General features: G+C 42.9%; 1 protein-coding gene and 1 long non-coding RNA gene across 4 annotated transcripts in view; one reads left to right on the top strand and one right to left on the bottom strand.

The window, feature by feature from the left end:
- The first annotated feature begins 58 nt into the window (after positions 1–58).
- On the top strand, positions 59–12,453 carry LOC132336332 (uncharacterized). Its single transcript, XR_009488855.1, has 3 exons — positions 59–376; positions 2,935–3,059; positions 10,265–12,453. It is a non-coding gene; the product is annotated as an uncharacterized LOC132336332 (long non-coding RNA).
- Positions 4,180–23,744, bottom strand: part of GCN1 (GCN1 activator of EIF2AK4) — a 38,433-nt gene continuing 18,868 nt past the window's right edge. Inside the window, exons 30-58 of one of the 3 annotated variants that reach the window (XM_059863730.1) lie at positions 23,484–23,673; positions 22,991–23,061; positions 22,104–22,269; positions 20,979–21,173; positions 20,548–20,794; positions 19,967–20,088; positions 19,543–19,657; positions 18,915–19,094; positions 18,374–18,594; positions 17,622–17,690; positions 17,355–17,493; positions 17,050–17,246; positions 16,564–16,706; positions 15,674–15,791; positions 15,297–15,512; positions 14,799–14,963; positions 14,234–14,395; positions 13,684–13,776; positions 13,297–13,440; positions 12,066–12,335; positions 11,840–11,953; positions 11,095–11,325; positions 10,301–10,494; positions 9,611–9,725; positions 8,489–8,585; positions 7,488–7,636; positions 6,923–7,027; positions 5,447–5,665; positions 4,180–4,887 (exon numbers count right to left, since the gene is read on the bottom strand). In XM_059863730.1, coding sequence (XP_059719713.1) covers positions 4,762–4,887; positions 5,447–5,665; positions 6,923–7,027; positions 7,488–7,636; positions 8,489–8,585; positions 9,611–9,725; positions 10,301–10,494; positions 11,095–11,325; positions 11,840–11,953; positions 12,066–12,335; positions 13,297–13,440; positions 13,684–13,776; positions 14,234–14,395; positions 14,799–14,963; positions 15,297–15,512; positions 15,674–15,791; positions 16,564–16,706; positions 17,050–17,246; positions 17,355–17,493; positions 17,622–17,690; positions 18,374–18,594; positions 18,915–19,094; positions 19,543–19,657; positions 19,967–20,088; positions 20,548–20,794; positions 20,979–21,173; positions 22,104–22,269; positions 22,991–23,061; positions 23,484–23,673 — 4,573 coding nt within the window. In that variant the 3' untranslated portion in view covers positions 4,180–4,761. Of the gene's footprint in view, positions 4,888–5,446; positions 5,666–6,922; positions 7,080–7,487; positions 7,637–8,488; positions 8,586–9,610; positions 9,726–10,300; positions 10,495–11,094; positions 11,326–11,839; positions 11,954–12,065; positions 12,336–13,296; positions 13,441–13,683; positions 13,777–14,233; positions 14,396–14,798; positions 14,964–15,296; positions 15,513–15,673; positions 15,792–16,563; positions 16,707–17,049; positions 17,247–17,354; positions 17,494–17,621; positions 17,691–18,373; positions 18,595–18,914; positions 19,095–19,542; positions 19,658–19,966; positions 20,089–20,547; positions 20,795–20,978; positions 21,174–22,103; positions 22,270–22,990; positions 23,062–23,483; positions 23,674–23,744 lie in introns of those variants that run through there. The other 2 variants (XM_059863731.1, XR_009488854.1) reach the window with 2 other exon arrangements.

Here is a 23,744-nt window from a genome sequence, read left to right as displayed (position 1 = left end):
CCGCCCCGCGCCGCGGCTGCGCGGGAAAACGGCCGCGCCCTCGCGCGCCCGCGCCTGCGCGTGAGGCGGCGACGGTTGCGGCGGGCGGCGCGCGCCGGTGGCCATGGCGGGAGCGTGAGGGACCGGCCGCCTCCCGCCGCCACCCGCCTCCCCTCTGCGGGAATCTTGTCCTCCCCCCCTGCCCAGCCGCCGACAGACAGCGGTCGGGCGCGTCCCCCTCAGTTCCCGCAGGTGCTCGTGCGAGGACGCGGCAGAAAGCGACGCTGGCCCCAGGAAAGTGTCAGAGGCGTGAGGGAGCCCCAGCTGTCTCAGCTCTGCTCCAAAGGAGACATTTGTGTAGGTACAAGAACAGTTCCCAGCGCAGCCCAAGCCGCAGGTGAGGAGCCCCTCAGCAGTGATATGAAGTGCACAGGTGTGTGTCACAGGCCTGGCAAGTCAGGCCAGTCTGAAATTAAATGCCTGGGGTTTTTAATCCAGAGATGTGCCTGTGTGTGGCTCAGGAAGGGCCTTGACCTCACGCCCATCTGCAGCTGTGCTTGCACCGTCCCCAGCCCACATCTGCAGTTCAAAAGCACTCCCAGTCATCTAGTATCCTGAGTGATTTTGTTATCAGTGGCACAGACATTGACTACACAAATTCTGCAAGACTATGGTCATTTTTTAGATGACTGCCACTTCTGAGTGGAGATATGGCACAAGAAAAGGGCTGGGTTTTGCTCTGATAATTTTTCTTAAGAAACCATTCTCACTGGTACTTGACCTCCTGAGATCAAGTTTGAATTATTTAATGAAACCTGTTACTAACATGCATTGTCATCCAGATGGGAAAAGGTATATTAGCACTAAATAACTTGGATTGTTACAGATTATACATGAGTCTGTATTAGGAATAAATTGCTCCCTGTGAGAGGGGTGAGGTCCTGGCACAGGTTGCCCAGGGAAGCTGTGGCTGCCCCATCCCTGGATGTGTCCAAGGCCAGGCTGGGTGGGGACTGGGGCAACCTGGTCCAGTGGGTCATGTTCCACTTAATTATAGACCTTTCTTAATCTTAACCTTGAAAAGCATATTATGGTTTTCAAAGTTCACCCCATCAAGGTCCTCACATCCTGGAATCCACACATGTGACCTTCAGCTCACATTCACTCTGCAACTGATGCATTTTAAACACCATATATAGATAGATAGATAGATAGATAGATAGATAGATAGATAGATAGATAGATAGATAGATAGATAGATAGATATGTCACTCACCCCAGACAAGCACTGGGGCAATCCAGCACCACCAGAGTAACTGAGGACACTGTAGCTGGAGGGAAATCCCTTGAATCCAGCACACAAACCACCAGCTCAAACCCAAAATGACAGTGACTCCCATTACTTCTATTTTTAAGCTCATGAAACCTCATCATGTGAAAAGCATGAAGTGTCATGATGTTACCAAATAAAATGGACAGTAAGAACTGTGACTAATCAAAAAAGAAATCAAAATATTTGAATATTTTATGCTTTTACATTTGTCTCTCTTCCATTGTAGTTTTTAGCACCTTGTAAGTTTAAACCTCTCTCATAAATGATTTTTTGATCTTCTTGAAATACACACAGTTCAGCTGTCATTCAGAGACAGCTGCTTGACAGTTCAAAGATGTTATTACCATCAGTTGTAGGGAAAAATTATCTTTTACTGACAACTGGTATTTTTAAGACATTTGAAATGAGAAAAAAATTAATTCTTTAGTCTCCAAGTTGGCACAATCAATTTATCAGATCTCATGTTGTAGCAAAAATTTTGGGTGTTTTATCTCTGATATATTAATACTGCAGTGTATAAATAGTTTAGCAAAAGTAGCTATCAAAATCCAAATCGAGTGTTTCACTGTGGCTGAAAAATCTGCATATTCTCCACAAGTGCAAGTGAGCTCCTGCCTCAGGAACAACTAAGCTCAGTGCAGAAATTCAGGTGCTGTTTGGGAAAATGAATGAGTTTTTCCACTTGCTGCTACCTAAGCTGGAAATACAAATCATCAAAATAATAGAACATCTTATTGGCTGAAATGAACAAGTTAATAAAAAAGGCTTCATTTACCTGTAATTTTCTTTCCCATGTTTATGTGGAGCATCAGTTGGAATCAGAATAAGCCAAGGTGCCCATGATCAAGAGCTCAAACAGCCATTCTTCACCAAAACTTGCCGTTTTTTCATTCCTTCCTCGCTGCAGTGGTGGAGTGAGTGATTCCAATACAATCACTGAGATTTTTGATACCTACTTGGTAGGTTTTGAGTGGCATTTTGTGCATGTTTCAGGGCAGAGGTTTTTTCATTGCATGGTTTTAACTGCTGTTCCTGGGATCCCAAAGCACAGCTAATTCATCACAGGTGAAACTCATTCCAGTGCCCCAAGCTGACAAATCTTTTAGAGCATTTAGCTGAGTTTTCAAAACTCTTGAGTATTACCAACTCAGTGCAAAATATGTAGTTTTAGATGATTTCAGATTCACAAGTATTTTGAAAGGCAAAAATCAGAATTAAAACCCACCTTCAAAATGCAGCTAAATGTGATGAAATAGAACAAAATTTCCATCAGACCAGCTGGGAAGTGGTGCAGTTTTGTAGAAATATGTCCAATGTATAAAAACAAGATTAGAGAGAATTAACTAAAGAGCCATTTTGTAGCTTGGCTTCATAGCTGATCACCAACTAAACGTTTCCATGACATGGTGGTGTTGCACCCAGACCTTGTGCTGGGCTGGACAACTGAGTTTGTTAAGTGGGGCTTGCAAAACAACTCCCAGGAGACCTGGGCCAGCAGTGGCCACCTCGAGGCAAGAAGGGGTCAGAATGAAACAAACCAGCTTGAGGGGCAGCAGTGTAAGTTTAGAAAACATGGACATCTCTAAGGAAATACATAGAAAATCTAAATTTATTTCATTCAGGGATGAGGACACTGAAGTGATGATGCAGTTGCTGCAAAAATGAACTGTTTTCAATGTCTGTGGGAACAGGACAAGCAGCAATGGACTCAAGTAGCAGCAAGGAAAACTTTTTCTTCAGACATGAGGTAAGTTCTGACAGTCTGATAAGTTCATGTAACAAAATAGATGGCATTGAGAGGTTATGGAATCTCCATCCTATAATGCTGTATAAACAATTGTGTGGCAGTCAGCTAGGAATGGTTCAGTGGGAGCTGAGCCTATCTTAGGTACAGGGTTAAACAGCTGATTTCCCAAATTCCTTCCACTAACTCCTACACCAAATCTGGTGTCAGGATGCTACACCATAGGCTGGGAACTGACACAGCACCAAGAACCTTTTCTCAGATTTTTGTACTTCTGACCAGAACAAACCACAGCACTCCCAAATCCCTGCTCACTATTGTATCTTGCTGTCTGAGGCATGAATATGATACAAATGTTCTTGTGTTTGCTGCTACTGCCATAACAATCAGAAAATTGCTTCTAGCAGAATGTGTGTTCCCATGGGGTTCCACCTCATGCTCTCAAATTTTATGTGTATTGTGTTCTCCCAACATCATAGTTTGAGCCATTCAGAGTTACAAGCAAGGAAGATTACACACACACACACACACCCAACCCACATGAAACAACATATCTTAGTGCTCTGTCTTCTCAGGTGCAACCAGCTTCTGTGAGTTTCATAAAATAGGCAAGGCTCATGTAACTATTGCTCTACGTGAAAGATAAAGCACATTTAGCCTTCTAAAAATTTGTATTCTGCAACAAGATTTTCAGTATTTCCATCAAGTGACATCAAATCTACTAGTAAATGGATTTTTTTTTCCAAGAGAGATATATGCGGCCAGGTAAAATAAAGGACTGTCTTGGAGCAGCACAACTCCTTGATCAAAAGACCTAAAGCCAAGTTTTTGTGAAGCCTTTGAAGATGTAAATACAAAGGACTTTTTGTGAGTGATAACTGAAAAGCTGTCTGTGGTCAAAAATACTTTGGAAATTAACAGGAGTAATTATTTACAAATTTCATTAAATGTCAGTTCTAGCTTGACTTTAAACCCTGTCTTGCCTCAGTTCTGCAAAAGGTTTTCACAGATCACAGCACTGTCCACTCTACAAAATGTATGCCCTAGAACAAACAGGTCTGAAAAGTAAATCACAGTTTGTTGACAAATGAATTTGTAAAAAGAACAGTTTACCTCAGAAGGATCAAAGTCAGAGCCTTTATTAAATGTTCCTTCTCTAAACAGACTGCATTTAATCCCCCTTTCACATCTGTGATTTCTAAGGCTATTTTAAATACTTCGTTTTACAGGGATTTTCAGTCTTCAGAACCGTCACAAGCAGCAAGTTAGCAGTACACAGAAACAATACAACTGAACTTTCACTGAGTTCTATTCCTGCCTCCCAGGGTGTGTGCAAAAACCAACAATACCTCCAGTAGGAGTTTTTGCACAGACCCTGAAAAGGAAATAGTTGTCACCAGAGATTAAGCCTGATGTGCTCTAGCCACATCTCACAATTGGCCACAGCTGACCAGTATTGGTTAGTATGTCTGTCTCTTGTGCATTATCCGTTTCAAAAAGGGGACCAAATTTTTAATTTTCATCTAGTGTGGGTCTAATTAAGGCTATTCTGGTATATTTGATACTAAAATACTCTCTGGGAGTCCTTTTCATGAAATCCCATCAGAATTAACATTTTCAAAAATGAAAACATTTATAATAGGTGTTGGAGTTGAATTGCTGATGCAGCGGTTGGTTCAGTGTTTCCTGGTCTTCGGGAGCTTTATCACGTCAGGATAGTGTCATCGATCTGTTCCTCCGAGTCAGCCTGCCCAGCCAGCTTCCGCAGGGACCTCCTGCAGCTCTCATTGAGAAGCTCCAGGCTGGCAGCATCCAGAATCTTGGAAACTGACTGTGGAAGGGAGACAGCAACAGTTACCAACTCCTTACAACACACCATTCAAAATCAGAGTGAGTGTAAGTGCCTCACACGCTATCAACTACAATCTTTCAAACGTCCCAAAAATCTCCACCTGGTTTTACAATTCCAGATGTGGGAACTATCCAAAGGCAGGTCAGAATTTAAAAGACAGGTCTGGAGATGGATGCATAAAGTGGTCTATTCTAGATACTTCCTAACACCACTGTGATCATCCAGGTGACCAAAGCAATGAATTATCAGTGCCAGCTGAGGGAACTCAGCACAGGCAGGGCTTGAGGGGGTGTGTTAAATGCCTCAATTCTATTAATGCTGCACTGTAAGGTTGTACAGAACAGGTGCTGCTGATTTCTTCAGAGCTTAGCATAAGAATGCTGCTAAAGATCTAAAGGAAAATGGCCATGTCCCACTTCATCTATTTCATAAGAGACTTCCAGCACATTCTGAGGTTGCAGGCACCTCACAGACAAATGCAGAATGAGGTGACTCAGCCTTACTACCAACAATTACGGGTTTTTTATATGTCTCATACCTCAAGCACTTCTTCACCCGCTCTCATCTTCAGAAGGTTGACAATAGCCTGGTCACTGTAGGCTCTTACACTGGTGTTTTTGTCTTTTGTGTTGTCCAGAAGTGCTTTGAGAATTGGTTTAATTGTCTGAGTATCCAGTGGGGGAAGATGGCTTTTATTTGCCCACCAAATCATCTTTTCTGCAACTAACTTTATGTCACTGGATGAGTTCTGAAGACACTGAAGGAGACAAAGATACACTTACATTCAGATATTCCAAGAACATATATTTAAAGCAGTTAATTTTTTTTCCTAATTTAAATATTTAAAACTGTGCTAAGAAAAGCAGTTTTCAACTCACAGGTACACAAGGTACACACTTGTTACTAATTAAGTCCAGCTGAGTTGTGTAAGAGAAGGTCAAATCTTGAAAACATGACAACTTTTCAATAGAAAATTTCTAAATATGTAGTTGGTGACAGTATCACATGTTCATCTCAACTGTCTCAGGAAACAACAATGACCACTAAGTGCAGAAAAGCTGATAGTGTCAGCACCTCTACAACACACTCAGCAACAACAGCCAAGCAAGTCTCTGGTTGGAATACTGGGTGCATTTTAACAGTGGATTTCATTTCAAAATTCAAAGAATGAGAGTTTTGTATTTTACCCTTAACCCATTTAAAAACATGAAAGCTAATGTCTGAATGTCAGGTGCATTAATAATGTGGTGATAAAGGTTTTGTGGCAACTGTGGTATTTTATATTTTAACACAATACTATTATATTAACATAGAAAAGTTGGACTTGAAACTAAAAGTCTGCTTTGAAGAATGCTGGCTGTATCAAGTCAACTTGGTATGTTTAGTAGTTTTTTAAGTAAATTGCAAAGAAATGTAAAACCTGGAAATGTAACATGCTACAGCATCACACCTCTATCCTTGTCTACCAAAAGGGATACTCAAGTGTATGGTGGGTTTTGGGGAGGACAAACAATTAAAGTAATAAAAAAACCCAGCCACACACCAAAAGAAACAAACAACCAATGAAGGAATTTTGTAGAAAAATATTTAAATCAAAATGAACTGAAAAAATATTTTAACTTTGATGTTCTCAGGTCAGGTGAGTTGTGCTATTTGATACATTTCTAGCAAAGGCTATTTGACCTTTAGCAATGTTAAAAAACTGACAGCTTCCTCACACTCTTCTCTGCCTCTCTGCCAGCTGTTTGCTACTGTGAAGGAAAAATGCATTTATAAGACTCAGACTTTGGATTCAGCACAGAAGGCTCAAAAGCAAATTTCCATGTTAGAGCAGGGATGGCAGTGTTGTATTCACAGCTTCAAAGCAGGCTGATACAGTGATTCTGTCTGCACTCTGCCTCAAAAAGAAATTTCTAGATTTTCAGGGACTTGATAGACCCACCCATGAGTTAGGTCAAACAGAGACTGAGATCACACAAGAACACCAGCAGGTGGCTAACATGAAAATTCTTACCTTAATAAAGAGGCTGGAAAGTTTGGGAGGCAGGTTGCCTCCCTCTTCCATGTGGTATTTCATGAGAAAGCCCATCCCTCTGATACCACTAACTGCAATGGGGATCTTCACCATGAAGACAAGAATTGGTATTACTACAGCATAGTTCAACAACAGCCTTTAAAAGCAAACTCATGGTCTGTCAGTTCCTGTGGAAGGCTAAACCCATCTTAGAAAAGAATAGCAGCATCAAAAACCATTGGGTTAATGGTATTGGGTAAAATGATGAAAAAATTCCAATGCAACCCTGAGCCAAAAGAAATAAGGCAGCAGGCCCCACCAGGCCCACAAAATCCTACCCCAAACTACTCATTCAACACCAGATTTAAACTCTCCCTCCTAAAATGAGTAATTTCCACTTCTTACAAACTTAGTCTGTGAATGAGAACTCTCTAGGGAAACAGGAGTGTAATTTACTCCAAATGAATGCTACTCTGCAGTTAAAGATTAAATAATCTTCATCTCCCCAGAGATCAGAACTCAAAGAACCAGAACAGTTGTGTAGTTTCACCATAAAAAGACTCACCCTGTCAGCTGTGGCATTGCTGATGATCATCTCCTGGACACTGTTATAGTATTTTGGGGAGCACAGCTTGCCAGGAGCCACGTTCACAGCCACGGAGAGAGCCAGGCTCCGGCCGTGCCTCACCATCCAGTCAATGCCAGAGACATCTGCTGCAGAGGAAAGAACAGAACAATGGCAGGGCTCCTGCCATCTACTCCTCTTCATCTGAGAGGCTTTTGGCAGTTTGTCAATTCACTGCCATAAAATGAAATAACGAGCAGCATCTAAAGCAATGCCCTGCTTCCTCCATTTCTCCCAAAAAGACACACAGACAGAGATAAAATGCATCACCTTTTCCAGGCAAGAACACCACCTGAGCAGGCAGGGAGGCAGACACAAACAAGGGACTCTCTTGCTCAACTCATACTTCTGATGGTTCAACATTAGACAAGCTTTGACTCTCTAATAAATGTGTAAAAGTCATCTGTAATTTGACCAGCCAACAGACTTCCTTTCTAAGCCCACAGGGGAGAGTAATCCATAACACTCTCAAACACTGGGGTTCTTTAAAATTCACGTTTTTTTCTAACTTGGGAGGCAAATTAGTTACTTTTCCAAAAGCATGTGAAGCCATCAGATGTGGCCTGCAATTAACATCAGCCAACCTAAGATCATAGTGCTCTCCCAAAATGTGGGATGGCCCGCCTGTCCACCCTGCCTGAACATCCCTGTTGTGTCCAATTGTCCTTGTGTTGGCAACAGCAATTACTCAGCCATGCTAGTACTTTTATCAAGCCATCACATAACAAATGCAGGGAGAAAAGTCTGGGCAACCCCAAGTGACAACCAGTTACCTGTGCTCCCTGTGTACCAGAGTGCACAAATGAAGAGCCATGAGCAAAGAAAAGCACAAGAAAATACAGAGCAGAGATTCAGTCACAAAATTTGCCTGAATCAGTGGCTGAGAAGGAATCTTCCCTGCTTTCAGCATCTTTTCCAGTCCTGTAAAGAGCTTCACCTACCCAGTAAGTGCTGGTAGAGAACAGTGCTGAGCTCGTCGTCGGACAGAAAGGCGCACAGCTCTGCCAGGCAGCCGGCCGAGGCCATGCGGGTGGCATCCTGACAGGGGATGGGAGAACACAGAACATGGCTTGAGATAACACACCCCAGAGACAGGCAGCGAGAAAAACAAGTGTCAGAAGACGACAGGAAATAAAGAGGAGGAGAAAATAAATAGTAGTATTTCATTCGTACTCCTGAGGATTTCTTTCAGTTCCCATTGTTTCATGTATGTAATGGAACTTAAAACCAAATCTAAGGTCAAAAAAGCCAGCAGAGACTGAAGAATTACAGATTTTATCTTAAGTTCTGATTTGTTACATGGAAAAGTCATAAAGATGAAATTCAATGTTTTAAAAGATCAGTTCACAAGAGCTTATTTGAGATTCACTTACTATAAGAGTTATTTCTAGCTATCTCAGCATGAGCTGGTCTCTGTGATAAACTCTTACTACCCTTCATTTAACACTTCCAAGCTTTTGCTGTTTTGGCTTCCTTATGAGACCATCCCATTACTGTCCAATTATCCCCCAAATTTATTTCTATTTCTGTTTCTAGCATGTCAACAGTATCATGTCTGTTGCAGAGACTGCCATAAAAAATAAATTATTAGATGATTAATTTAATCTCCCTCATGTTACCATTGCTATCTGCTATACACAGAAGGCCCTATAGTAAACTTGAAGAGCTTCTCTCATTGGAGAAGAATCTGTCATTATCTGAAAAATTTCTGACATGGAATGATAAACCTCACCTGAGAGGCTACAAACACATCCGTGCATATAGTGAAGGCACTGCAGGCTTTCTCCGAGATAAAAAGCAAATCCTGACTGCAGAGCTACCTGAAACCTGTTAGTGAGGAGCTGCAGGTCAAACCCACATATGCAGTTGCCAAGGAGACATTAAACTGGAGGCTTTTCAAAGTTACCAGGGACTGGTCAGGAATCTCCAATTCTTGACTGTGACTACATCATTAGAAATTTTTCCAGAAGTTATTTTAGAGAGTAATTCTGTTAGAAAGTTCAGATTTTAAATGTAAGAACAAGACTGCAGCAGGGGACCTTTGCAGGTGGCAGAAGCAGTACCTCATCATGTCCCAGCATCCCCAGCAGCACTGTGCTAATATTTTTCCTAATTGCAGCATCCACTTTAGCACCAGCTCCTCGTGTGACAAACCGCAGCGCTTGCAGCATCGTGTCCCTGGAAGAGATCACATTCTACAGTCAGAGACTTCCTCTCCCCCACCCTCCAGGAGAAGTTTGGCTCTGGATACTTGTAGATCCTTGCATAGCAATTACAGTGAGATGGCTTACAGTCTGGGAGAGTGATCCCCTCTCTGTACTGCTGGAGACTCCATCCTAGACAGTACTTCCATGTTTCTGTCTAACACAACACAGATATTTTTTGTTTGTTCAAACATTAAAAAAATTATCATGTCAGGAAGTTCCTATCTTAGGGATCTGTGCCCGCAGGATACAAGAACAGCTGCTTTACTTCAGGTCAGGCTGACAGTCAATACTGCCTTTTATCTGAAAGTGGGCTGCTTGGGCATGTGCAGGAGAGGAGAACTGGGCAGACCCTAAACACTCTCTCCTAAATACTGTCACAGCTCACCTTCTGACACAGGAAGGCCCCATCACCCCCATTCCTGGTTTACAGTCCACTGCTTTCCTTAATACATGCATCTTACTCTAACAGGGGTTTTGTTCATTCATCCCAACTCTTTCTTTCATCCTCAGTAAGCAGGAAGGTCTGAGCTGTCAGCTGCAGCTCACCTGATGGCAGAGTCATCGCTGGAACGAATTCCATTCAGGAGCTCTGTGAAGAGAGGATCCACTTTGACATGGATGACAATGAGCTTCCCAAGAGCATCGGCAGCTTTAAGGCGAACAGCACGGTTTGAGTCTTGCAGAGCTTTGGTGAACGTTGTTTGCAACTGGGGCAAAAACGGTTTCAGAGCAATCTCAACCTATTCCAGGGTGGAAGAAGGGAAAGTGGTGGGGTCAAGTATTAAAGAGAAGCTAGAGATCAAAGCCTGAAAACCTCTTCTACAGCAGTTTGTTATCAGAGAACCCTCGTTAAATCTAATGCACTACTAAAGTAGGAAAAACATGAAACAACAATTCACCACAAAACCTTTGACCTTTTCCAATTTAATAATCTTTTCTTCACACTGAAATACAAGGGTAGCACTGAGAATTTTACACTATCATGTACTCAGAGCACTGAATAAAAGCTCAGCTCTGTTCAAAGATACATAAGATCTTTGCACTTAACAATATATTAAATGGTGGATTCAGGAGAGATTAATTTCATGGTGGGTTTTAATCACTTGAAAGTGGGATCAGCATTTATCAATATTTCTAAGAAGCCCAGTGTTTCAGCACTGGGGGCTTTCTTTGTAGGCCAGAAGCTGCTGAAAGAATGCAGTCCAGTTACAATGCTATTCCTACATATCAAATCCACAGCAGCAGGCATCCCAGCTGTATTTACATGAACAGCAACAGGTATTTCTGAAGGTTGCCATGGAAAATGTTCACAAACCACAGTCCAATACTTTGAATCTTACCTTAGCTAAAAGAAGGCTTAGTGTTTCAAGCAGAGCCACCTTGACATTCCAGCTGAACCGATCTCCCAAGATTCGAATGAGTGGCCCAGTGATGCTCACCACAGATGGTTTGAGAGCTTCAGCAGAAGTCAGCTTTATAACCAGCCCTAAGGCCTTTGCTGCCTCCTCCTTCTGTTCTGGATTACCAGTTAAAACACCTTCCCGCAGCACCACAAGTATGGAAGTCACTCCCTGTCACAAAAACCAGATAAGAAAGCTTAGAAGCTAAGATGCAAGAAATACGTATCTTATTTTTGCTGCTATTATACACCAGATGCACAAACTTGGAGAGTTTCTCTCAATTTCCTGTTGACCTTCAGCTGCCTGATTCCACATTGACAGAGCTACTTTTATTTGGTTTGATTTCATGCCTCTCCGCCTTACTAAGCCAGTTGCTATGAGAAAAGTGGTGGCGGCTCAGGGAATTTTTAAACCAGAGAAATTTGGCACAGAAGTCCAGTGTTACTCCCCCACAAAAGCAGCCAGTAACCATAACTTATGTGCATAACAGAACTGTCAGAGACCTCACTGCAAGAGGGGTCTTCTGTAGGGTTACTCAAAAGCTCTAACCTACAAAAAGTCCTCCAATATACAGGTTTGGAACGCCTAAATAGTCACTGCTTCTAATAGCTATAATATTAATCAGCTCTCCCCAAAGGTGGGGTTTTGTGGCTGTGATGAATCCGCATTCATTCTGATCCTTTACCTTCTTAGGAATACAGAATCCTGGCACATGCTCGCCCTTGGCCTCATTCCCTACAATCCGGATATCCCTGTGCAGGTCCTCAATGAGAGCAAGCTGGTTCCCAGCATCTAATTTCTGCAGGAGAGAGGGGTAAAACAAAGATCAGGCAACATGACATCCAGATATCTTCTGTGAAGTCTTCTGAGGCCAGGCGTTACTCCTGTAACCTTTTTAAGCTGCCTCTCACCTTGGTGATGGAATTAAGTGCATCCCAGCTTTCATTCAGAACTACGGGGTTGGTGTCATTAAACAGGCGAATCAAGCCTGAAACCAAGCTCCTGAGATGCCCAGTGTAGTCTGCTTTTGTCTTGGAGCAGTAGATGTTCAACATGACAGCTGCTGCCTGTCTCATGCCCAGCTCAGGGCTGCGGGTAGCTTCTAGCAGATCTTCAGTTATAATTCTTTGTCCAACATCATCTTCCACAGACAGGATCACAGACTGGCAATTTGCCATCTCCTGAAGAGTCGAAATTAACTTTACATTAGCTCTCAAACAGATCAAAGCCAAATTTAGCCCCAGGTTTCTCCATGTTATCCCCAGCACTGTCTCTAAATAAATCCTACAACACACCCCACTTGCTAACTGTTTCTCATTAAAGAACTGGTCACATCACCATTAAAGGCCTGACTCAGTCCTGGTGCAGACATAGGTATGACCAATTCTTAAAATTTAACAAGTGACCAAACTCTGCTGAACTGGTTGCTCCAGCAGCTGCAGGAGGGCCAATTTACAAAAATTAGAGTAGCTCAGTCTCCCCATCTTACTCACCCATGAGAGACTGTGAGTCTTGTCAGATAACACTCTTCTGATTTAGGTAGTTTAATGCTGTGTGTCACAGCCCTAATTACAAGCACGTCTGTGGGTACATTAGAGATCTCCAGGCAGACTTGGGGCTAGAAGCTGATCTAATGGGTATCCACAGCAGAAAGACAACAGGACTCTGTCACTCATTCCTAATTCACCAACTGATTATGAAAATGTCTGTCCACAGTCACAACTCCAGGATGTTCTCTGGAGTCCAAACACCAGATGTTTTGGAAAGCAGTACTTGAGGAGTGCAGCATGCAAAATAGGAGATTTCCTCCCTGCAGCCCTTTAATCTCTCAGTCTTCTACACCAAGAATAAATACAAAGTTAACTAGACTTTCTGGCAGCTCTCCAGGAATAAGCAAACTGAGAATTTATTTTGTAGCAGGCCAAGGAGACTTTTAAATGGATACAAATAGATTTGGAAAGCATACGTTTTTTGACTCACAATATGCCACCAGGCAAAAAGACTCATCCTGGAGAAGCTAATGGACTGAATTAAACATGCAATCTGTGAATCTAGGGAACACAGATTCTGGGATGGGAAGTAAACCTGGTGCACTATCTTCAGGCAACCTGTCACAACAAAGAGCTGAGCTGTGCTACTTGCCAATTGCTCTTCACTGGTGCCCAGCTTCTCTTTGAGTGCAGACATCATGGCAGGCAGGATGACACTCAAATGCCGTGTCAGAGCGTCCCCTGCCACTGAGGAGAGGAAAGCCAGCACCCGGGTGTTCACTGGGGGGGTAGTCAGCTACAAAAATAAAAAATAACACCAAAAATTGAGACAAGCAGAAAGTTTTTTCAGAAGGAGTCTCACTTTCTCTACAACATGAAATATTTATGCATCACAAGCCAAATAACAATGTTTTGAGCACAAAATTAGAAGAAAATTTCAGACTATGCTCTTCCTTTTGCTATAGTGGTCCAAAGAAAACTGGCAGCAAGCAGAGGAAACGGCAGAGATATCAAGTTTAAAATTTGTTTCCCATTGTACCTTTGGCACCAAGTAAGGCAGCACCACACGGCTCTTGACAGCCATAACTTGTTTAAGACCATCCACAGCAAAGTCAGCTGTCTCTTCATTATCCTACAGGGAGAGAGAAAGAGACAAACCTGAGAAATGATCTGTGACACACTAAGCTAAGCCCTGTTTCAAGAGACAATTTTCCATGTGATCATAAAAACAAAACCAAGTCCTTCTATTAAAAAATGTTCTCATATTCTCATAATACCTAGCAAAACCCAAACCCAGCCCTTCTGTCACATCAGAAAGATTTTCTATTTCAGGCATGGTGGCCAAGCAACTTCATCGGGTGACAGTGGCAATTCCATCGCAGAGCCAGCGTAGCAATTTTTAGGCCTAGGCTTAAGCCGTAACATCTTCCCTACCACTGGCTAGGATGACTCCAGAAGGAGACAAAATACTGCTGCAATTCCCTGGTAGGTCTGCCACTACAATCCTCCTGCTCCTTTAAGTTAATTATTCAAAACTTGTCCCACAACATCATTAATCAGGCTGTTGACTAATGCTGAGCAATGCTCACCAGCTGCTTCAGCAAGAAGGGCAGGATGTCTTCAAGAGCCTGATGGCCAATTGTTGAGTGCAGCTGTTCAAATGTTTTGGCTGCAGCCTCTCGAACTTCTTCCAGAGGGTCACACAGTGCTTTTCTCACTGTAGGAACCAGGGACTCCGAGAAAAGCAGCACCTGTGGATGAAGAGATAAAATTACAGAATATCAAAAGCACAAGAGATGCTCAGTAAAGTAGTGAAGAATGCAGAATTTATACAACTGAAACTAAACTGCAGTTTGCTTGGAATAATATTGGAAGAAAAGCAGGAACCATCAGCACAAACAGCTGAAGTGCTCTAAAGCTATGTAATGGAAGATTTCTAGTATTATATCTCATAAATGGCAATGTCTAAATTTACTGACTGATACAAATTCATACAATTTGCCTGAGCAGCAACTCAGTGTTACTTACAAGCCCTAACTCCAGACCACAGAACAAGTCCAGCACTAGCTGTATTTTTCTGTCTCAAGTGCAATACCTGCACCCTAACATCAATACCTGGGAAAATGGGAATTTCACCTGGCACACATGACTCACCGCATCCCTGCTGGTTGATTTCATGATCTCACTCAAACCAATGCAGACTCCTTGCCTCTCATCACTCTTGTCTGATCTCAGTCCATCTTCCAGGATAGGAATGATTTCAGGGAGGATCTTCTCACCTAACTTTCGGACAAGGTCTCCTAATGTCCGTGCTGCAACCTGTCCCCAAAAATGTATTAATTATTTTCCTTTTTTATAAAACTTTCGAAGGTGAACTCTAAGCAAATGTTCACTTTTGACCATAAGCTACTGTTCATAGAGCAGACAGAGCATAGGAATGGAAACAATATTACAAATAACCATCGAAAAATAGTTTTAGTGTCATCACAATCTCAGTTGCCTTCAGCAGAGAACTCAGACCTGCTCATGCTCAGAACAGTTAAACTGATGGCAGCTTTGGAGTTACTTACAGAGAAGAATTATGCTCTGTTCCTTAGCAGTTATTTTCTACAATCACCTGCAGGATCAGGAAGGCACAACTTAATTCCTCACCGTTCGTTTATCTGCACAAGTACTGGCCAGGAATTTCAGCAGAAGCCCAAAGAGTGTTGGCAGGATTTCCCGCAGCGTGCGAGGAGTGTTTGAGACAACGATTTTCCAGACGTGTAAGGAGGCCTGGCGCACCACCAGCTGCGTGTCCGAGCGGCCCATGTACAAACCCGCCAGCACCCTGTTCCTCCTCTCCACTCCCAGAGCATTAATGATAGCCTGGAAGGAAATAGCAGAGAATTGTATTATCTGCCCCTGAAATCTATACAAAGAACAGAATACATGATTATTCAACATGTCTTTCCAGCAAGGTGTCCATGCTGACTCAAAATAGGAGGATTTGGAAAAAAGAAAGGCACAACAGGCAAGAATGGCTTTACCTTGTTTGACTGGGCTGTTCCAAAGTTGTCATCCTCTGAGGCAGTTTCTGTGGTCATTTTTCCAGTGACTCCTGAGATATGAAATAGAAGATCTCCAAGGAGCTGAACTGAGCTAAACCTGGCAACAGGAGCAAGTCAAGTGTTACAAACAGGGTGCTCAGGCAGTACCTGTCCAATTCTGACAGGATGTCAGCTACAGACTGGAGCCAAATGTGAAGCACAGCTGGGTCTGCACTGAAATGCTGCATGGGCTGATGTGTCACATCAGTCTGCCAACATGGATGAAAGCAGCATGATAAAGAGAAAGGGAAGGAATGAATTCCAAACTGGAAGGGCTGAGAGAATTTTCCAGTCAAAGCAATGAATCCAAGAATAGCCTTGACTCTAAAAAGGAACAAGACATTGCCTGCATGTGTCTAACCCAAACGACATTCACCTGGGGCAGGAGTGCTTAGCAGCACTCAGCTGGCACATATCATTTAGTGCAGCTAATTTTTGAGTAACTGCTATTGGCTGTGAGTGCTCCACTGCATATCTCCATACACAGGAGAACAATAACTTGCTCCTCATTTGGAGAAATGAAAAACAGTACACAAGGGCTAAATATTGCCACATCAACTGCCTTGGAAGTGCATTTCAGAGTCACCGCCAGAATTAATAATCCAGCATGAATGCTCTGCAGGTAGTAGGAAACCTGATCCAGCCTGGCAGGGCTTTGCAGACTCAAGTGCTGTAAGGCATCCTAATCAAATCAACAAGCAAAAAGAGACACTTGTTTTTGCTTCACAGGAGGTCTCTGCATTTTTCTGAGGAGAAACACAGAGCCTAAATCACACCAGTTTTTCAAGCATGGAATGGAAATGTTTGTGCTTAAGCTGGTTCTGCCTTACCTTATCCTCCACAAGTCATCAAAGAGCCCATCCTCGAGCTGTGGCAGGAGCAGAGCAATGGCAGTCTCGGCGTACATGCTGATGATTCGCTGCCCCGCGCGCAGCGCCGTGTCCCGCACAAACTCGTTCTCATCTGCCAGGGCCTGCACACAGGCACAAAAGGGGCTCAGAAAACTCAGCCTTTCAGCACAATACACAAAAGCAACAGGAGGAAAACAAACCAGGGTTTTCTCTCTCCACCATGAAAACCGAATGAACTACGGAGTTGTGAATGCACAAAGATGACTTCCAAAAAATGACTAGTGACCACAAGTAAGAGACAGCAAGCTAGTAACTTAGGAGAAATAATTTATAATTTAAATTCCCTTTTTTTCTAGTAGTCCAGCCAAGCTGGACAAGTCTCTACACATCCCACAATTATCTAAAATTTTACTTAAAATATTCTGGAGGCTTACTTTGATTCTGTGATTCAGTTTTGCTACATACCTTAAGGATACAAGGAATGATAGGACCAACATAGGGAGTGAACTTGTCTCCAAAGGTAATTGGCAGGTAGTTGAACATCATGATATAACCATCTCGTACATGTGGAGCAATATCCACTTTACTGGCAGTTGCAACAATCTCTGGCATAAGTTTCTCCAGCTTTTCTACCCCCAGACCAGCCATAACCTCAGCCAGACCTGGGGGAAAAAAGCAGGGAATGGAGCTGATACACACAAGAAACAAGCAGCTAATCTGATATAATTTGAGAAGACCTGAGCTCAGTGTTCACACACAGCTGTCCCCACCTTGAGCAGCACCAGAACGATCCACTGAGCTCTGCTCATATGTCAGTGTCTCCATCAGCCACGGCAACAAATCCTCAAAGCATGACTCTCCCATACCCTTCACCATGGCACCCAGGGCCTTTGCAGACACTGTGCGCACCTAACAGACAGGAGAAACAGAGATCTGCAAAATGTCCAGTCAAAGGTGCTACAGATGTGCCAGACTGATTAGGACAATATTTAACCTAATGCACGGAAAGACAAACTGTGTTTGTACAAAAGACTTACTTCAGGTACAGGATCCAACAGAGAGGCCTTCAGTCCGGGGGTCACACTGGGTAGGTACGGAGCCAGATCCTAAAACAAAGAGGCTGAAAAGTCAGCACCAGATTCAAAATGAGAGCAAACATAGTCACCTTCATGTAAAGGACATTCACCCCTTATAATCAGCAAACATCCTTAACATCCTGAGAGTTTAATTAGCTGCTCTCACAATACTGCAGACAAGCATAGTGAATTATTCTGCAAGTCCAAGGAACACCAGTTCTGTGCAGATCACTCAAAACCTTTTTAATGCTCACACAGAACCCAGCAGTTTGTGTCTTAGGAAAATCCAACACTCTTAACATTTACACAAGGTTTAAATGTAGAGATTATCAGCACAAAAATTAAACATGGATCTTTAGCCTACAGTCAGGTCCTAAAAATACTTTCCAAACAAACCCTGGATCCATTTGTTAGCAGCCGATCTGTGTTTCACTTGTTTGTTTGTTAAGGCATTTCTTATAAGGTAAAAATTACAAGACCTTTTTGCAGAGATAAATGGTAATAACTAGATGACCAAAGCTGACAGTCTTAAGGACCTCAGAACTGTCACTATCCTCAGTCATCTGCTCATTTACAAACATTTAAATAAGAAGCTGCATACATGCTAGCATTTTCTATCTTAACAGCAAAATCTCCAAGCCAAATAAATTGTCTCTAGTGCTTGTCACAGTGATCAGTTAGAATTTAGTTAGAGGGCTTTTTTAGCACTGTACCTTCTGGTCAGTCAGGGAGTACATGTTCCCAATGATCTGGGCAGCCATTTTCCTGGTGTCTGTGGAACGATCCTGGAAAGCTCTCTGAACAATTGGCATGATCAGAGCTAAGGATGGAGCATCAATGAAATGGACAAATTTGGTATCCAGTAGAGTCTGCAAACACTTCTGAGTCTTCCTGGAGGGGTCAGTAAGAGCATCCAACAGAACTGGAGCAATTGCTGAATGTTTTTGAAAAGGAGAGAAAAAGACTTTATTTGTACATAAACCAAAAACGTGTCAGGATGAGCTGGTGTGCTCTCATGGGGTGTTCTAGGCAACAAGCAGCACAAAAACAAGAGAAACTCTATTAACAGCAGATGAAAAAATGGACAGGAACATTTAAAAAACCTGGAAGCAGACAGCTGCTGTTAAGCTTTCATGTTTTACTTCTGCAGGATTAGTTTAAATTTGCATTTAATCCTAAATATTGTGACCCTAAACCTTGCTATTATAAACCACAGTCACATCAGGACATTGGAGAAGCACAGACAGGTCTTACCCAGGATCTCTGGATTCCTGATGACAGACCCAATCTGCCTAAGAGCCTGCTGCCCTGCATTCTGCACCTTCACATGGGAATCTGTCAGCACTTCAGTGAGTTTGGGCACGATGTTGGGTAAGCAGGAGGAGAGCTGTTTGGGAGCACAGTATGCCATAGCCCCCAGCAATTCCACTGAGCCTATGAAGAAAGTACACCAAGGAAAAAAAAGACAAAAGAAAAGACAAAACACAGTATTAAGAACTGATATGAGATGATGATCACATTTACTTCAAACTCAAATCTACCAGTCAGAGAATACAAAGAAAGGCTGAAATGCATTAAAAGTCACTCTATGCCACCTAAAGGCACCAAAAAATACTTTTCTTTTGTACAAGGGAGAAGGAATATGTTAAGGAAATTCCAAGTTCTGAAGTACAACTATAGACACAGGATACAAACTGTCCCTTGAATATGCCAGGGGGAAAAAGGTTACTCAAATGTGTCAGGGAACTCAGGTGTAAAAAGCTAGAGAAGTTCCACAGTCCCTCATAAGACATGTGTAGGGATGAAGGAATACACAAGGGGGATGACAGCAAAGGGAACTGAGGGTCACTCTCAGTCATGTCAGGTGTATATTGGTCCATACCAGCTTTAGTTCTCCAAGATTCCTCTTCTAGTGCCGCAAGAAGTGATGGCAAAACCAGCTTCACTCCATGAGTACTCAGATTGCTCATTACAGCTTTGGCACAGTCATCTGCAGCCTCCAAGGAGAAGAGAACACTTACAAACTGTGACACAACACTGTTTTCCTTCCTCTGAGACTCTCTGGGAACAAAGCCTTCATGTAAATAGTGTCTCACTACAATGATGCAGCTGGCTAAGTAGCTCCCAATTAATGGCCAATGAAATCAGAAACTTTCAGTTACTAAGAAGATCAAATTGTTATTAGTGATATCTCAAGGGATAGGTCACTTTCTCTATTTGCCTTGTTACAAACAGGATTTGCATCCATATCCATTCCATCTGGGTTTTTTAGCACTCTGTGACAGCAGAAATTTCAAGCACCTTACCTCTCGCACATACTGGTTCCCATCTCCAAAACAAAGCAGCAGGTGAGGCAGCACATGAACCACATAGGGCTCAAACAGCTTCCCAAGCATGCTGCAGAGCATCTCGAAGGCAAACAGAGCCCCTAAAAACCCAAAAAGGACACTCAGAGGAAAATACTTCATTTAAGGAGGATGGAAAAGAAGATACAATTTGCCAAATATTGTTACAAAAAGCACTGAAATCTCACAGCTGAAAGTTTCAAGCTTTCTGGCCCTTGTGGCTTGTGCTGTAGTAGGGATTTGTGGCCTCAGAAAAGGAGCTCTCCCCCAGCAACACCTGCCTTTGGAAACAGGAGAGGGGGGCACATCTATATAGTCTAGGACTAGCAATCCTTCCACCACAATGTGAATTGAGCAATTTTGGGACACTATACACAACCAACGGCCTCACAAGAGATACTTCCCATTTCTTTCTTGCCAAACTTTAGTAAAATAAATGTAGCTAAACCAAACACAGGGGTGCAGGAACTTCACCTGCCCAGAGTGGTAGCAGGTACAAGAGAAATGATGAGTATGTGGAGGGAAAAGCTCTTGTCCCTTACCCTCCCGCCGGCGGAAGTTCTTCTTGTCCTGGATGGCATCGGTCAGCGTGGTCATCATCTCCTGCTGCTTGAGAGAGAGGATGCCCAGGCCTTTCACCAGGCCTGCCAGACCATAGGCTGCACCTTTGCGCTCAGCATATTTATCAGACTCCAACAGCAACTGCATCAGCTTCTGGATCATTCCTCCTGCATCTTCCTTAATTGCAGGCACCAGAGGTGGTAAACAGCTTGCCACCGACTCCTGAACCTATAAAACAATCCAACCAGCCACCAGATCACAAAACAGTCATTATCAGCATAAATTCCCCTTAGAATGCACCCCAAGTGAAACCTTTCTGTCACCATTTTTCATCTCTCTGCCATCCCTAGCAGTATCCTGGTTTTAACCTGCCTCTGTGTGGAACCTGACAACTCCTCCCAAAGGCACCTACCTGCTGAGATGGGGTGGACAAGGCTGCTATCAGTTTGCCAACAATTGGTTTCACTTTAGGGTCACTCTTGTCCAGATGTTTTGCCAGTGACCCCATCAGAATGACCACGCTTTGCCTTACAGCATCATAACTGGCATCATTAGGAGCATTTTTCAGGAATTCTTCAAACACTGGCAAGAGAGAGTTAACATTGTCCTGAAAAACAAAACCACAGAACTTGCCACTAGTGTCCACTCAGAATGAGATTTGCTATGCTCAGTGGACTTGTTTGTTCTTCTCTGAGCCAACAACTGAACAATCACACTGTATTTACAGTTCATTTCATGTGTCACATCACATAAGACCTTGTACCATCCCGACAGGCAACAAATATTTCCTGCTAGCGAGAAATTAGTTCTTCAAAATTAGAATCCCCAAGCCTGCCAGCATGATGTTCTGCCAGAAGCAACACAAGCTCCCAGGCCTGAACATCAGTGCCTGCTCCTCTGCTTGCCCCATTTGCCAAGGGAGAGCAGAAACATCAAACAAACCTCACATTGTTTTTTCTAAGAAATACAATGAAAGAATGAATAATATGAAAATACCCCAATTGTCATGGGCTAAACTAAAAATACAGGCATCTGTCCAGAGGTGACTGGTACATATGAGGAAATGAGAAGCTGAGCAATTCACACCATGCACACCTTCTTCATCTGACACTGCTGGGAGAGAAGGATGGTCCTCAGCTCCTCGATGTTTTAAGTTTAATTAAGCCAACAATCAGCAAGGTTTCATGTTTTGCTTTGCACAAAGCCTGAAAAGGAATTCTCATCTTCGCAGGATTAAAAGATCTATGGTCTGATTTTACTTTTATTACTCTAGTTTTATACCATTTTAACTCCAGTTGATCCAGGAATATTACATTTCATAGCAATGACAGGGATGAACCACATTTAGTCAACACTAGACACTAACAGAAAAACTCTAAACACGAAAATTCCAAATGGAAGTTTTCAACTGTTAAAAGTAACAGCAACCTCTAAGAAATTTATAAAAAATTTTTAAAAATCTATAGGCTCCAATGCAGTATCTACATATCCATCACATCTTTCTTCCCCTGACAGAGACAGATACATTCAGACTTACTTTGCCATGAGTGTTGAGTGTTGAAAGAGCTGCATCCAACATGCACTTCCTGACCTCAGGACTGCGATCATTCAGCGCATCCGGCACAAAAAACTGAAAGAGGGGCTTCACCTGAAAACTGTCCAGATGCTCTGAGAGCTTGTTAAGGGCCAGTGCTATGCCACACCTGTGAAGAAAGTGATGAGCCTGTCAGCTTACTGACTTCTCACATAATTGAGAGCTCACAATCACATTTTCTATCAGCAGCAATTACAGAAACTGAGAGCGAGAACCATTACGGAAACAAAATGCCTCAGAGTGTCCAACCTCTGTGCATTTCATTACATAACTCCATGCTGCAGTCTCCCACAAGGACAACAATCCCTCAGCCATATAACAGCTTTTATCTCAATTAGGCTTTAGGGATACTTGAGCCAACTTAGACATCAGGATCTCTTGAACTACTGCTGAAATGCAGCAGCTTTACAAGGTACATCAGCATTAAAGGCTAGATCAGCTCAACCCAAGTAGCAAACAAGATGATCTCAAATTAAACCTGTACAGAACATACAAGTAAACAAAAAGTAATTATCCAACCTGGAATTTGGCCAGTTCATTAAGGCTTGCACTGCTGCTTTTGAAACAATCAGTGGCCCATACAGAGGTGGGAACATGGTAAGCTAAGACAAAAATCAGACAGTCTGAGAAGGAAAGACTGTTTTTATCAGGACATTGAGATGACAGCACCCAATATTTTAATGGAGTTCTACCTGCCCCCAGTTCGCTTGAAGGGCACATGAAAAGAGCAAGTTAATACAACTGCATGTAATTTGTTCTTCTAAATAAAAATCAAAACATTTCATTTGCATGCACAGGAAGTGATGAGATCAGTCTGAATACAACTGTACCTTGCTTCCCACTGGTCAGGAGGTGATTCAGATATCACTCGTCCCAAAGCATCCAGAACTGGAGGTGGCCTCTGGGAGGAGGAAAGATTTCATTAAAATGCCTTTTCCAAGGACAGTCATGCAGAGAATTTGTTAACTATACCTGCAATGCCATTTGATAATAGTGCACAGAGTTATGATATCACTAGCAGAAGAGCAAAGTAAAAAAAAGAAAAAAAAGAAGCAGAAAGCAAGTCTGAAGTCAAAATTACTTCAACGGACACTGCCCTACCACAGCCTTTCTGTATCATCTAAGGCACCCCTCCCACCTGCTGTCCAGTGGTGCCATTAGTGGCTGACTACATGAAGTTCAAGATACTGAAGTCTGTGCTAAGCTCAAACAGGGCAACAGTAGATTCAACGCACATCTTCAGGACAGACAAAAGGAAAAGTGACTAACAGAAAATAAAGCACCAGCTCATGCCTGTCAACCCCTTAGGGTAAGAGTACTTACATAGAGCTTCTCCTGGTAGATCTCTGTGAGCTTGCTCATGACCCCTGCTGCTTGCTTTCGGTACTGAGCTACAGCTCTGGAAAGAGCCTCAGCCCCTGCCTGTCGCACTGCCTCTTCGTGGTAGATGACATCTTTGATCAGCAGGGAACACAGGTCAGGCTGCAGCTCCAGACCCATGGACTCCCACAGCCTGCAGCACACACACAGAGGTGATGGGTCACCCTTCAGCAAAGAAGCCACTGCCACATGTACAAGTGGAGA

Source organism: Haemorhous mexicanus, chromosome 19 (genome assembly GCF_027477595.1).
Source record: "Haemorhous mexicanus isolate bHaeMex1 chromosome 19, bHaeMex1.pri, whole genome shotgun sequence".
Taxonomy (NCBI): domain Eukaryota; kingdom Metazoa; phylum Chordata; class Aves; order Passeriformes; family Fringillidae; genus Haemorhous; species Haemorhous mexicanus.
This window is presented reverse-complemented; position numbering and strand designations above follow the sequence as displayed.